Genomic DNA, 14381 nt, shown 5'->3' with positions numbered 1-14381 from the left:
GCTGGGCTCTGCCTGATGACAGCGTGTGATCACAGATCCCCCCTGCGTCTCCGGAGGGACCCCCTAGCCCAGCAAATCCAAGCCCGGTGCTGATCACTGGCCTTGGGGAGGCGGGGAGAAACCCCGGCCGCAGACATGGACATGAGCCTTGGGCTCTGCTTCCAGCCTGGGCGTGGCCGAGCCCCGGGAAACACACCGTGCACGACTGTGCTGGAACTGGTCTGCTCTCCCTGCGGCAGGACACGCAGACGGAGCCCCGGGGGGACACGTGTGGGGACAGACCCTCACCTAGGTTTCTTTTATGGAGGTAACTGATCCTTTCTAGAGGTGACAAAAGTGTCTAATTTTACCTTAAGCTGAAAACTGTGACTTAAGCAAGCCAGCAGCCAGGATTCTATGATCTAACACACAGGACGGGCGCCCCAGCTCACGGCAAGCAGAGGCATAAACGCTGCCTCTGTGTCCCGGGATGAGACGGGGCGGGGGGGGGTGCATGGACGCAGAGTCAGGGTTTTCCCCCCACACACACACACATACTCCTTGGGGCTGGGAGCCCCTGAAGCTAGATGACCCCGTGGCAGCGCTGAATGCAGGGAGGGGGCCAAACTATTCCTGGGAGGAAAGACCAGTGTCCTCCCAGCCGCCCTCTGCCATCTAGAAACTTCCACGTGACACAACAGAGGAGTTCATTTATGCAGCATATACGGGAAAACTACCCGGCCTGCAGAGCCTCGGGGACTGTGGGGCGTCAGGCTCTTCAGACTATTGTTTTTTTCCCTGCGGGTTGGGGGCGGGTTGGGATTGAAACCCGGGTTGGCCACATGCAAGGCAAGTGCCCTACCTACTTCAGACATTTCTGACAAAAGGTGCTCCCCTTGGCCCCGGGGATGGCCCCCAAGAAGGAAACTCGAGGGGTGTAGAGGGAGAATCACCGGAGCGCACTTGGCGGTGACCAGCTTGAGGCCTGGCTCCCCCGAGGCTGGGGGCCAGTCTACTGCCTGCTGAGGGGGCCCTGCCTGTCCCCATACCTGGACATCTGTTGGCTGACCCTTCCCCGCTCCTGAGGCCAGACCACCAGAGGTCCAACGTGGGAACACTCACGCCCCTCAGCCGTCCGGCTTTGTGTGAGCCAACTCCCAGCGGCCCTGAACTCCAAGGGGCCAGGACCCCAGGTCCTGGCTAGGATGCCTCAGGGGACAACCCCGCCAGGCATGGCCACGTCCCTCTCATCCCCCAACCCAGACCCCCGTGTGGGGCAGTCCCCACAGTTCACCCACCTTGAGTCACATGTCCGCCCGCGTGGTCTTCCATATTGGGGGTGTCTCCGATGCCTGCCTCTTCAGCTGCAGGGCACACCAGCAAAGGAGGAAGATAAAAGAAAGGTGGTCACTGCTTGCCGGAAACCAAACCCTGCAGCTTCGAGGGTCCCCCAGAACGTTCGAGAAAGGCACGTCTTAGGGTGCCGAGGGGCCGGGGGCCTGGTTCTCTGCATAAACCGCGCGCTCAGCAGAGCCCCCGACACCCACACCCTGACCAGGGCACCCCAACATAGGAGGAAGGAGGGGGCTCCCCTGGGGCCTGAGCACAGCAGGCAGGATGGGTGGGGGTGCAGCAGGCTGTGGGCGGAAGCATGGGGCTGGGGGGCTGGGAGTGAGGCTGGGGTCGTGGCCAGGCCCCACCCTCTGATTCTCCTCTCGGAGCCCGCTGTCTCCTCCAGCTTGTCTTAGAGCATCTGAGGAGAGCTCGGGAGGAAGCTCAGCTAAGCACCTGCCAGTGGGCGGGAACCCCAAACCTCTGGGCACCCCCTTTTCCTGCTCTCCCAGAACAGGAGCTGCCGGCTAAAGGAGCATCAGCACCGTTTTGGGGGGTATCCCTGGCTTAGGAGGCCCAGACACAGACGAACCAGCTCCTGACCCGTCCACACTCGCACTGACGTCAATGGTTTAGTGCGAGACCCGCTGCTCCTTAGGTTACTGGGTGGGGGTCATGGGGGTCGGGCCCTGCCCGTACACGCAAGGCCACAGCCCGTCCTGACCGCACCGGGGCACCACCGCAGACCAGAGCGACGTGTCCAGGGGGAGGCGCTCACGTGGCAAATCAGCCACAGCACGTGCACGAGCTGCCTGACCACAAAACCAACATGTGTATGTGTGTAGGTGTGGGGGGTGTGGACAAGTGTCCACTTCTCTGGGACTGGCCCACGGGCCCGCCAGTCCCTCCTCACCTGCGGGGGCTCCTTCGTGCTCCACCCCAACCTGAAACGCTTGGGGGGGACATCCCCTGGCAGCACAGGGCCGAGGAGGGAGCCCCGAGTCGCAGGTGCTCTGGGGGCATCCCTAGCAGCGCCCCTGGTGCCCGGCCTACAGGCCGGCTCTCTGCCCACGGCTGGGCACCCCGGCCCCCTGGCATGTGTGTGTGTGCGGGGTGCTCCTCGTCAAGCCATGAGAGCATTTGTCCCAGGAGGGGGCGCTGAGCAGAGCTGGCCTGTGCTCCCCGCAGGCCTGGATGGCAGAGGGACCTCTGGGGGGCACGAGGCGTGGACGCGGGGTGCAGGGTCGGGATGCCCGACGCCGCTGCTCTCCCACCTGGCCTGGGATCTGGCTCCAACACCCTGACCCACGAAGGGGGGTGGTGCTGGGGGCGGCGGGGGGCAGGGTGAGGGGGCCCCCAGCCAGGTGGTGTGGTGGGTTCTGAGTGGCGTGGCGACACTGAGCCCCCAACGGGATCCCGCCAGAGCACGAAGACGGCTGGCGACAGGCCCTAAAGTGAGGCGTTCTGCTGAGAGACACTTCCGGTCGAAGCCCCCGGCATGTGAAGGACGGGAAAGACGGAGAGGATGGAGGAGAGGGGGAAACTTACTGAGCGGTCACCCCAGTGCCCTGGGCTCAGGGCACTGCCCGGTGGTGGGGACGAGCGGGCTGCAGGCAGGACCTCACCTGGGAGAGCCAGAGCACAGGTGGGCGCTGCAGTCTGCGAACCCAGGGCTGCGGCCCGGGGAGCCCTCGAGGGCCCCACGGGCCCTGGCGGAGGGGGGACATGGAGCCGACGGGAGTGCGCCGGCCCCGACCCAGGCGAGGCGGGGGGTGCGTCAGTGCACCCCGAGGGCTGAGGAAAGAGAAAGTCTGCCAGGATCAAGTGCAGAGGGGGCCTGGGAGGGCCCCACAAAGGCCCCCACTGGACCCCACACGGCCTCGAGCATGCCCTCTCCTGTCCCCTTCCGGCCTCCCCTTCCGCCAGCCCCGCCGGGCCGCGCCGCACCCCTGCACCAGCCTGGACGTGCCACCTGACCTTTCTTTCAGGCATTACTACTTATTTACTATTTTTCGTTGGTCTTGGGGGGCCACACCCTGCTCAGGGGCAACTCCTGGCTCTGTGCTTGGTAATCTGCCCCTCGCTGCCCCAGGGGGCCACGTGCCAGGGACGGAAAGGGGTAGGCAGGCAAGAAACTCAAGCCCTGCACTCACTGGCCAGCCCCCTTTTGGCATCTTTGGCCACAGCCGGTGATGCTCAGGGGTTACGCCTGGCTCTCTGCTCAGGACTCACTCCTGGCAGTGCTCGGGGGACCCGATGGGGTGCTGGGGATGGAACCCGGGACGGCTGCATGGAAGGCAAGCACCCCACCTGCTCCAGTTCCCCGTTTTATTTTGTTTTGTTTTGGTTTTTGTGCTTGACTGATTTTTTTCCCTTTTCCTTTTGGTTTGGGGGCTGTTCCTGGCAGTCGCTGGGGGGCCCCTCGACTCTCGCTGGGGAAAGTCACATTCCAGCCCTGGGGTTTGGGGATGTGTGGAGGGCCCCAGGCCTGCTGTGCACGGGTTGCCAGAACTGACAGCTAAGTCACACACAGGACAGGGCCAAGTTCCCCAGAGAAAAAAGGGGGAGGGAGAGCCCCTTCGCCCAGGACCTCACACCCAGGGCCCCACACTCTCGGTCACCCCTCCGGGCCAGGCCCAGGAACTGGCCTCGGTCTGTCTCTGGACCAACTTGCAGGGCAAGAACGCGGGGGAGGGGGCCGGATAAGGCAGCTGTGTGGGCTCTACTCCCCTCTGCTGAAGTTTCCCCAAGGCTGACCTCAGCCACACAGTGGGGCTCAGGGCTATTCCTGGCACCGTGCTGGGGAGTGGGCCTGGGAGGTGCTTGAGCAGTATTTGTGGGGGTCCCAAGCTCAGGTCTCCTGCACTCTGGCTGAGAGGGACTCAGCTCCCAGGCACCGTCCTGGGAAAGGAAATGCAGTCCCCCATTTGCAGCCAGCCCCCGGGGTCTCCCCTAACCCAGAGGAAGCGGACAGGGGCAAGGTGGGGTCTGGGTGGTGTCCGGCTGAACTAAGCAGAGGAAGCCACATCCCCACCGGCTTGGGGCAGTGTCCCTGCAGGTGACAGCCTCACAGCTCTGCTGGTCCCCAAAACCTGCATGCACGGGGGGCTATCGTGTCCCCTGGCTCCAGGCAGGACATGGCTCTGCACTCGGGAATTACCCCTGGCAGTGCTCAGGGGACCACACGAGATGCTGGGAATCGAACCCGGGTAGGCCTTGTGCAAGGCAAACGCCCTGCCCGCTATGCCATTGCTCCAGCCCCGAGGCAGGACATTTCTTTGAAGAGTTCAGCCTTACTGCAGAACTCCAGACTGGCCGGAGCACAGGCTTTGGGTGTCAGGCCCCGTTCTAGCCCCGGCACCGCCTGGCTGCTGAGCGCCACCAAGTAGGGTCCCGGACACCAAGCTGAAAGAAGATCCTGCAAGGAACGGCTCGGTCACCTGGACTCCAAGTGGCCCGAGAGAGGCATCGTGTGTGTGTGTGTGTGTGTGTGTGTGTGTGTGTGTGTGTGTGTGTGTGTGTGTGTTGGTCGGGGGTAGGGGGTGCTCCATCCCTGGGGAGTCTGCCGACAGCCATGGCGGAGAAGCCCATACAGGGCTCTGATGGGGACAGGAGAGAAGATGCTGGAAGTTCTGGGCCCTGCTCAGGGGACTGGAGGCTCCGGGAAGAGAACCTGAGTCCTTGGGCCCATGTCCCTGCCTCACGCAGAGACCAGCGCGCCCCTTCCGGCCCCCGCTCCTCGGGGCACCGCTCACGCGCCCCCCTGGGCTCACCCTCACCTGTGGTTCCTTCTGGGATCTCCGTGTGGGGCTGAGCGGCTGCCGGCACCCCTGGGACGCCCTCATTCACTAGGGGTGCGGTCACGTCTGGAAACCACCAAGAGTGCCTTAGGGGGGCCGGGCGACCCTCCCCCTTTGCTTCCTGTGCGGGAGCAATGCGGGGTGGGGGCCGGGGAGCACTCAGCCACATGCAGAGAAAGCAATGACCCCCCCCCCCAAGCAGGGCGAGGTTCTGTCCAAGAGGCGCTTGCTCAGGGGCCAGAAAAGCGGGGGGAATGGTCCCTCTCAACCCGCAGAGGAAGACACGGCTGGGAGGGTCCCAGTTGGTTCCAGAGAAACGCAGAAAGTGGTCAGAGGACAGGAGGGGAGGGTCTGCAGCTTGGGGGGGGGTGGCACACCTGGGTCCTCTCTGGGACTCGGTTTCCTCATCTGCAGAAGGGGTGTATCTGGGGGCGTTCAAAGTGTCCTCCACGCTCAGCCCTTCTCCTGCCCGGCCCCTGACCCATGGTTCAGCAGAGAGACCCTGAGCCACGGGCAGGCTGGTCCTGTCTGTGGGTGTGGGCAAGTCCCCACCTTCAGGGCAGAGATGGGGGGGGCGGGGAGGGACAGATTAACATCCAGAACCAGCTTCTGGTTCTCCACCCTGGTGCACTCCTGGGCCACGCCCCTTGGCCGGGGCAGATGCAGGACTTCCCAGGATGGGGTTAGATCCTTCCCCGTAGCTGTCCCGCCCTCTTCACTCAACGTCTAGGGGCTGGCATGGACTCTGGGATTCCTGCTCCTGGGCCCATTCACTCAGGGCACAAGGCCAGCAGGGCAGGGTCCAGCGCCAGCTCTCAGGACGAGGCCCAGCACTCGGGCCCCCTCCCGGAGTCCCTTCCTGGGCCCTGGGGAGGGGCTGGTCCAGCCCAGCACCGCACCCCACAGAAGGGGTGAGGACAAGAGCCGGGAGGAGCCTGGAGCCTGCCAGGGAGGGAGGTGCCCTGGGTGGGTGAGTGGAAAGCCCCTCCCCGCCCCCGCAGATGCCCCAACTGCCCGTGCAGGGGACAGTGACCCTGACACTCAGCCCTGAGCTTGCTGACAGTGAGGGCACGGCTGGTCTCAGGCTCCTCGGGCCACTCTGAGGGCTAGTTCTCTATTCTTTTCGGTGTTGGGGGCCACACCTAGCCATATTCCGGGCTTACTCCTGGTTCTGCTCTCTGGGATTGCTCAGGGAAGGGCTGAGGGTCCCCATGGGTGCTGGGTAGCAAACCCAAATTGGTTTGTGCTCAGTAAGCACCCTTCCCCTCTACTATTCTCTCCGGCCCCTGATCCACTATTTTCTTTCTGCTCAGGAGGCAGACGTGATGCCTGGAAGGACAGCAGCCCTTTCATAAGCGCAAGGCGACATTCCGGCCGTGAAGGCAGGCAGCAGGCAGAGACAGAGGTGTCCTGGCGACCCTGGGGAGTGTCTGGGTGCAGACAGCGCTGGGCTGAGCCGCGCTCGCCACACGCCTAGCCAGGCGCTTCATCTGCCACCTGCCGGGCTGACAGAGAGGGGCAGGGCAGGAGGGTCTCCAGACAGGGGTTGAGGGGCGCTCTGAGGAGCACAGCGTGAGCTCTGTAAGGACCCAGACGCCAGGAGTCCCGTGAGGACAGCTCCCTCGGCCCAGGCCCAGCCAACGGCCGGAGCCCATCCCCCAAGCCTGACCACTCGCTGGGACCTGTCCCTTCCATCAGCGGCCTGAGACAGAGCCGGGGGAGGGAGGGACAGCAGGGGGCTCGGGTTCTGGCCAGCTGGGCCTGCGTCCCGGGTCACGGCCTCTCCCGCGCAGCTGCCCCGGAGCACACGCGGCCGCCTGCCCAGCCCCTCGGGACGCGTCCAGGCAGCAGCCAAGCAGGGCCAAGCGCAGGCTCGAGCAGGGGCGCCACGGGAGGGGGGGACCCCACCTTCGGCCTTCGGTGAGCTCTTAGCGTCAGAGGTCCCAGAGCCCGGCTTCTCGGGTCCGTCATCGGCGGGGGCCTGCGGGGGAGACTCTGGAACATACACGTGAGGCCCTCAGAAGGGCCGCCTCGCCCCGCCCCACCCCTCCACGGGGGTGCAGGGAGGGCCTGGGACAGGGCGGGTGGGGGGAGGCAGGAAACAACCCTAGGAAACCCAGAGGCACAGAAGGCAGGGCCGTGATGATAGAGCCACAGAGGGGACCAGTGTCATCCCCGGCCCTCTGAACCCCGCCCCCCACCTCAGGGTGAGAAGAGCTAGAGCCAGGGGGGCCAGGTGTGGGGTTCACAGCGGACATGGGTTCCGGCACTAACGGGCAGGCATGAGGCCAGGGGCCGAGCCTTGCCGGCGGGCCCAGGGACTGTCACTGCCCAGCTGAGACACGAGCCTTCCTCTGAGCAGGGGGACACGGGCCCTCGCTTGGATTCCCCGCCAGGTCTGTCCCTGGCTCGTGCATTTCAGCCCATCACTCACACACACAAAATCTGCCCCTGCAAATCCAAAGCCAAGGAGCTGAGGGTGTCAGAAGACCCCACCACCACCACCCACCTGGACTGGGGGCACCTTGGGCTCCATTTCAGAGTGGGGGTCTGCGCCCGTGCCCAGAGCAGAACCCTGAGGTGGTGTTAGGGCGCTGAGAACAGACACCTGGTCTCTGGCAGCCCCCGAGAGCCCGGGAAGGGGGACAGGGGGTGCCTCTAGCAGCTCCCAGCACCCACAGACCGTCTGCAGCGTCTCAGCCTCAGCGCCCCGGCCTAGAGCCTCAGCACGAGAAGGTGCCCCAACCTACCCGCACCCCCACCACCCTCCCCTCCCCAGCCCCTGCTGCTCCTCCCCCACCAGCAGAGACACGAAGCCTTGTCAGGTGTGGTATCTGGAGGGGGCGTCACACGAACCCACAAACACCTTTTAATTCATCAGGTCGCACCTGGGCCGCCCTGTCCCGACTCCTGTCCCGACTCCAGCCCCTGCTCCCTGGCGGTGGGAGATGGGGCCCTGACACGGGGCCTTTGTTAGCAGAATCCCCCTGCCAGCTTTTCTGGAAGGATGCTAGCTCAGGTGGCACCTTCTGTGAGCTGAGACCCCCCTCCCCACCCATCTGAAAACACCTCGTTCCAAAGTCTTAGTAGCAAGAAGGAATCTGATGAGAACAGCAAAAAGCCCTGCGTGTCACTCGCTTCCTTGGGGAGGGTGTTCTTAGGGGCAGATCTCCATCTGCTCTCCTGCCAGAGCCGACACAGAAGGACGACTTTAATTTTGCACATGTGCATGTGCATATATCACCTATGTACATATACATCAGATGGATTTTATTTATTTATTTATTTATTTATTTATTTTGCTTTTTGGGTCACACCTGACGATGCACAGGGGTTACTCCTGGCTCTGCACTCAGGAATCACCTCTGGCAGTGCTCAGGGGACCATATGGGATGCTGGGAATCGAACCCGGGTCGGCCACGTGCAAGGCAAACGCCCTACCCGATGTGCTATTGCTCCAGCCCCAATTTTAGCCAAGAGCTTCACACCTTACTTCATGTTTTTTTTTTTTGGGGGGGTGGGGGTGAGGGTGGTTTTTGGGTCACACCCGGCAATGCACAGGGGTTACTCCTGGCTTTGCACTCAAGAATTACTCCTGGCGGTGCTCAGGGGACCATATGAGATGCTAGGAATTGAACCCGGGTCAGCCGCGTGCAAGGCAAACGCCCTACCCGCTGTGCTATTGCTCCAGCCTCTCCTTATTTCATGTTAAAGAACTGAATTATTTTGAATAAACACATTTTTTTTTAAATTTTTTGGTTTTTGGGTCACACCCGGTGATGCACAGGGGTTATTCCTGGCTCATGCACTCAGGAATTACTGCAGGCAGTGCTCGGGGGAATATGGGATGCTGGGATTCAAACCCGGGTCAGCCGCGTGCAAGGCAAATGCCCTACCCGCTGGGCTATTGCTCCAGCCCCTTGAGTAAACACACTTTAGGTCACTCAAGACCATAAAATAACTGGACAAAATTTGCCTTGCTGTACAAATTGAATTTAGTTTCCCCTTCAAAATAGGAAGAGTGGGGAGGCTTACTCCCCACCTGGGCTTATGTTAGAAAGATTTTGTTGTAAAACCTTTATACATTCTTTTGTTTTGGGGTCACATCTGGCAATGCTCAGGGGTTACTCTTTTTTTTTTCTTTCTTTTTGGGTTACACCCAGAGATGCTCAGGGGTTACTCCTGGCTCTGCACTCAGGAATTACTCATGGTAGTGTGTGGAGGACCATATGGAATGCCGGGGATCAAACCCAGGTCAGCCATGTGCAAGGCAAACACCCTACATGCTGTACTATCACTCGGGCCCCCTCAGGGGTTACTCTTGGCTCTGCACTCAGCAATTATTTCAGGCAGTGCTCAGGGGACCAGATGGGATGCTGGAGCTCGAATCTAAGTCAGCCTTGTGCAAGGCAAGCGCCCTACCCACTGTACTATCTCTCCGGCCCCTGTTATGTTTTAGTGATGGGGCAGGTGACTGTGTTTGCAGGGAACCGTGCTGAGCTGGAGACGGAACCTGGAGCTCCCACAGACAGAAGGTACGGATCTGTCATACTAAGGGAGCCCCCCACTGATGCTGGGTAGGGGGGACAGGGCACTCAGCATCACCCTGCATTAATTGGACCCTCCAGCCCTGTGCCGCCTGGGCCACATTTCAGAGAGCCCCATTCTGAGTGTTCGCGGCCCGTTTCAGTGAAGGTGATCCGTCTGTTCCAACGCCCGTGAGCGGCGGGCAGGCTGCAGCGCCCAGCGCGGCCAGCACTGACCTTTCAGGCCGTGGTCGGCATCGCCTGCGTGGTCCTGCAGCACGGAGTAGCCGCCCTGGGAGGGGAGGTCCTTCCTCTCCCCCATCCCGTACACCGAGGTGTGGTCGTCCAGGGAATTGAGCTCTTGGCGGGGATCAGCCATCCTGGTTCAAGGCCCACCTGGGGAAGGAAGACGGGAGGACGAGCTGGAGGGTCTGCCGGGGGCAGAGACGGGCCCGGGGTGCCCGCTCCCCAGCCCAGCCAGACCTCAGCCTCCCCACGCAGACACCCAAGACGCCCAAGCTCCTCTCGACCCTGGGTGCGGCGGTGCCCATCTCTGTGCATTCCCTTCACCGACAGCATGCTCGGCAGGACGGCCGGCGGGCCAGGAGTAAGCATCACCAGAAGTAAGCATCGACAGTGGAGGTTTATTTCAACAACATGGGGGGTCCAGCAGAAGAGGGGGGCACCTGGGGAGGAAGACACGCTGGGCTCTTCCTCAGCAATTTTCTGTTGTTTTTTTTGTTTTGCTTTGTTTTATTTTTGGGGTCACACCCGGTGATGCTCAGTGGTTACTCCTGGCTCTGCACTCAGGAATTACTCCTGGCGGTGCTTGGGGGACCATATGGGATGCTGGGAATCGAACCTGGGTTGGCTGCATGCAAGGCAAATGCCCTACCCGCTGTGCTACTGTTCCAGTGCCCTATTTGATTTTACTCTTACTTCTCTGGGGACTGCGCCACACCTGGCAGTGCTCAGGGCCTGTTCCTGGCTCTGTGCTCAGGGATCACTCCTGTCTATGATCAGGGACAGTACGGGATGCCGGGGATCGAACGCCCCCATGCTAGCTGGAGCCACTTCCTCCCTTCAAACTTTAATAATTTTTGGGTTTTGCTTTTTAATTTTTTTCCCCCTCTGTTTTTGTTTTTGGGCCACACCTAGCCGTGCTTGAGGGTTACTCCCAGCACAGTGCTCAGGGGTGGCTCCTGGCCTGTTTGGAGGACACCACGCAGTGCTGGGGAGCTGGTGTGGGCTGCCTGCGTACAAAGCATCTGCTTGGCTCAGGGTATACTGCTAGCCCTAGGGCTGTGTTTTATTGCAGTAATCCCACACGGCCTCCCGGGTGGCCCCTGCCCGCACACACAAAGCCAGACGCTGGCGTGGGTCCTGCAGGCCTGTCCACGCTGGTGGCAAAATTTAGCGACACTCTCTGGCACTGAGCATCAAATGTGGCAGAAAGCCGCATACACCCACACCTAGCACCCAGCACCAAGCACTCAGCATTCCACACCCCACATCCAGCACCTGGCAGCCTACATGTGTGCCCACATCCCGCACCCAGCACCCCACACCCCGCACCCCATACCCCACGCCCAGCACCTCACGCCCTGCACCCAGTACCCAGCACCCCACACCCCGCACCCAGCATGCAGCACCACAGTTGTGCTCTCAAAGGCAACCCGAGGTGGGCGGGGCCATATGAGGCTCCAGCTTCCGGTTGGGGCTGGCAGTGCCCACTCTGCCCCGTGGCAAAGAGACCGTGTCCCTGTGAGGCCGGCCCACTCTCAGAGGGGGTGGCACAGCCCCGTGAGGGCCTGTTCTCAGGCCCAAGAGGGGGCAGCAGGAAGCCAGGCGCGGTGCTGACTGAGCCACTCAGCTTCCCCCCACTCTGGACCATCCTCTGTGCCCCAGAGCAGGTCTGGGGGTGTGGGAGGGTCACTCTGCAGCCCCCTGACCAAGTCCCTCCACTCTTCCACACCCCGAATGTCACCCGACCCTGAGGCGCCCCCTCCCTCCCCTCCCCCACCTCACTCTGGGAGTTTATTCCGGGTGGGTCCTCGCTGGGGGCCCTGGGGGTCAGTCTCAGGACAGCAGGAGGAGGTGGTGCTCGAGCCTGGCTGAGAGGTGGGGGGGGCGAGGGGGGGCCCTGGCACCCCCAGTCGAGGGTCGGCTATTCTCTCTCCCCACTGTCTCCTTCCTTCCTTCCCTCCCCCCCACAACCACCGACGCTGCCTTCCTTCCTGGGAGCCTTCGAGGGGGACCGATCCCGTGAGCCCCCTGCCAAGCCAGCCACGCCCCAGGGCCAGGACATCCACGCAGACTCGAAAGCACAAAAATAAGCTTGGCCCTGAGGTGAGTGGCCAGCCCCGGACGTGGACGCGCGGTCACCACCCGGCGGCGGATCCCTGTAATCTAAGTGAGTCACACAGAAGAGGAAGTAAACAGCCGCTCCTCCTGCTACGCCCCCTCCCCCGCTCCTCCCCCCTGTCTGCCGGGACCCTGACTCAGAGGCCAGGAAGGAAGGACTCACGGCAGAACGCAGCAGCCGGGTCACCTGGGGAGCTGAAAAGGAGGCGTTTTTGGGGGGACCCTGGTAAAAGCATTGTTTCTGAGAAAATGGGATGTAGAGGAACCTGGGGCCCGTCCTGTTAAGCCCGGACAAATGGGACCTGCAGGGGACAGGGGGAACTGAGTCCTCCTCTGGGGCAGCTCCGGGCCCCAAAGCTGCCGGTGCAGGGCGTTACCCACGGAGGTGCAGTCGGGGGAGAGAGAGAAAAGTGTCTGCAGGCTTGAGGAGATGGACACGGGTGCAGAGGGAAGGTGGCAGCGGGGGTGGAGGTGAAGACCTACTTCCTCCCTTCTGGCCCTCACCTTCCTCCCAACCCCATCCCGCCTTCACGGTTAAAACCTATCCAGCAGAGAAGTGACCGCTTCACTCCGGCCAGTCTCAGTGCAGCGCCTTTCACCAGCCTGCAGTGGCGTGCGGCCCCCTTCCTGCTTCAAGATGTGCCCCTCGCCCCCTGAGGCCCTGAGCCCACCAAGCACGTCTCCCCTCTCTCCCCTCTCTCTCCACTTCCCGCCAACCACTAGCTTACTTCCTGCCTCTATCAATAAGTCAATGAGAGACGTTACTGGTTCCTGCTCGAACAAATCAATGAGCAACGGGATGACAGTGACAGTGACATCAATTCACCAATTTTGGTGATGTTTTTCGACTTTGGGGTTTTTGGGTTGCACCCGGCGGCACTCAGCTGACTCCTGGTTCTGTGCTCAGGGATCACTCCTGGCGGTGCTCCAGAAGCCATCTGTGGTGCTGGGGACGGAGCCTGATCAGCTGCGTGCAGGGCAAGTGCCCTCCCCCCTGGACTGTCTCTGCATCTGGAGGGGCACCTTCTTTCGGTTTGGATTTATGTTTGGGGGCCCACCCCAGGATGCTCGGGGCTTACTCTGGGCTCAGGATGCTGGGGAGCGATCCAAGGTCAGCGGCATGCAAGGCAAATGCCCAAATGCTGCACTACCGCTCGGGTCCCAGGAGGGACACTTTTGTAACTGTCTCCCCCCTCTGAAGGGCCTCCCTGGGCCAATGCAAGAGTCCAGCGTGGCTGCTGCAGGCTTTCCAGGCCGGCTGGGTCCGGACGCTTCCCACGCCTCCCCCGGCCTCCTGCTGCTTCGCACTGCCAGGCTGCTACACTCTGGCAGAGTCATTCAGGTTCCACCAAGAGCCAGGGCAACGGCGGGCACACTTTTGGAATATTCCAATGTTTTGAAATGTTTTTGTTTTTTTTTTCTTTAAGTAGGGACCGTGGGGCCCAAGAGATGGTACAGCAGGTAGGGCGCTTGCCTTGCACACAGCCGAGCTGGGCTCAATCCTCGCATCCCATAGGGTCCCCTGAGCACTGCCAGGAGGAATCCCTGAGCGCAGAGCCAGGAATAAATCCTGAACACTGTCAGGAGCGATCCCTGGGCACAGGGCCAGGAATAAACCTGAGCACTTCAAGGTGTAATCCCCCCAGACAAAAACAAATCAAAAGAAATAGGGGCCACTCCCAGCGGGGCGGGCCTGCCACCCGGTGTTCTAGAGTCAGGAACTGAGGCCACGCAGTGCTGGGGATGGGATTCAGGCTCTCGCTGTGCTGGGCAAACGCTCTGCCATCGGAGTGAGGTGTTTTGCCCCACTTCTGGAATACTGGGAGAGGGGAGAGGAGAGGAGAAGAGAAGGGGAGTGGGGAGGGAGAGAGGAGGGAGGGGGAGGGACAGAAGGAGAGGGAGGGAGGGGGAGGGAGAGAGAGGGAGGGGGAGAGAGAGAAGGAGGGAGGGAGAGAAGGGGAGAGAGAGAGAGAATGGGAAAAAGAATCTCTGCAAGTAAAGAAACAAAAAGCGGAAATAGGGTCAAATGATGACAGGCCCTTCGACTTATCACTGTATCACTATCATCCGTTGCTCATCATTTTGCTCGAGCGGGCACCAGTAACGTCTCCTTTGTGAGACTTGTTTTTACTGTTTTTGGCCTATCAAATATACGACGGGGAGCTTGCCAGGCTCTGCCGTGCGAGCGGGATACTCTCGGTAGCTTGCCGGGCTCTCAGAGAGGGGTGGAGGAATCGAACCCAGGTCGGCCACGTGCAAGGCAAACGCCCTACCTGCTGTGCTATTGCTCTGGTGACTAATAAATGGGCTATAACCTAACCTGGGCTATAAATCAGGGCCCAGGCAGTGGGGAGAGGAAGAGGTGAAGAGACTTCGGATC

The 14381-nt window shown here is 61.6% G+C and overlaps 1 protein-coding gene across 6 annotated transcripts in view; it reads right to left on the bottom strand.

The window, feature by feature from the left end:
• MAPT (microtubule associated protein tau) overlaps positions 1 to 14381 on the bottom strand; it is an 87091-nt gene that overhangs the window by 29868 nt on the left and 42842 nt on the right. For 2 of the 6 annotated variants that reach the window (XM_055129835.1, XM_055129837.1), the window contains exons 2-5: positions 9875 to 10033; positions 7020 to 7106; positions 5091 to 5177; positions 1278 to 1343 (exon numbers count right to left, since the gene is read on the bottom strand). In XM_055129835.1, the coding sequence (XP_054985810.1) occupies positions 1278 to 1343; positions 5091 to 5177; positions 7020 to 7106; positions 9875 to 10016 (382 nt within the window). In that variant the 5' untranslated portion in view covers positions 10017 to 10033. The remainder of the gene's footprint in view (positions 1 to 1277; positions 1344 to 5090; positions 5178 to 7019; positions 7107 to 9874; positions 10034 to 14381) is intronic. The other 4 variants (XM_055129836.1, XM_055129839.1, XM_055129838.1 and 1 more) reach the window with 2 other exon arrangements.

The sequence above is a fragment of the Sorex araneus genome, chromosome 3 (assembly GCF_027595985.1).
Source record: "Sorex araneus isolate mSorAra2 chromosome 3, mSorAra2.pri, whole genome shotgun sequence".
Taxonomy (NCBI): Eukaryota; Metazoa; Chordata; class Mammalia; order Eulipotyphla; family Soricidae; genus Sorex; species Sorex araneus.
This window is presented reverse-complemented; position numbering and strand designations above follow the sequence as displayed.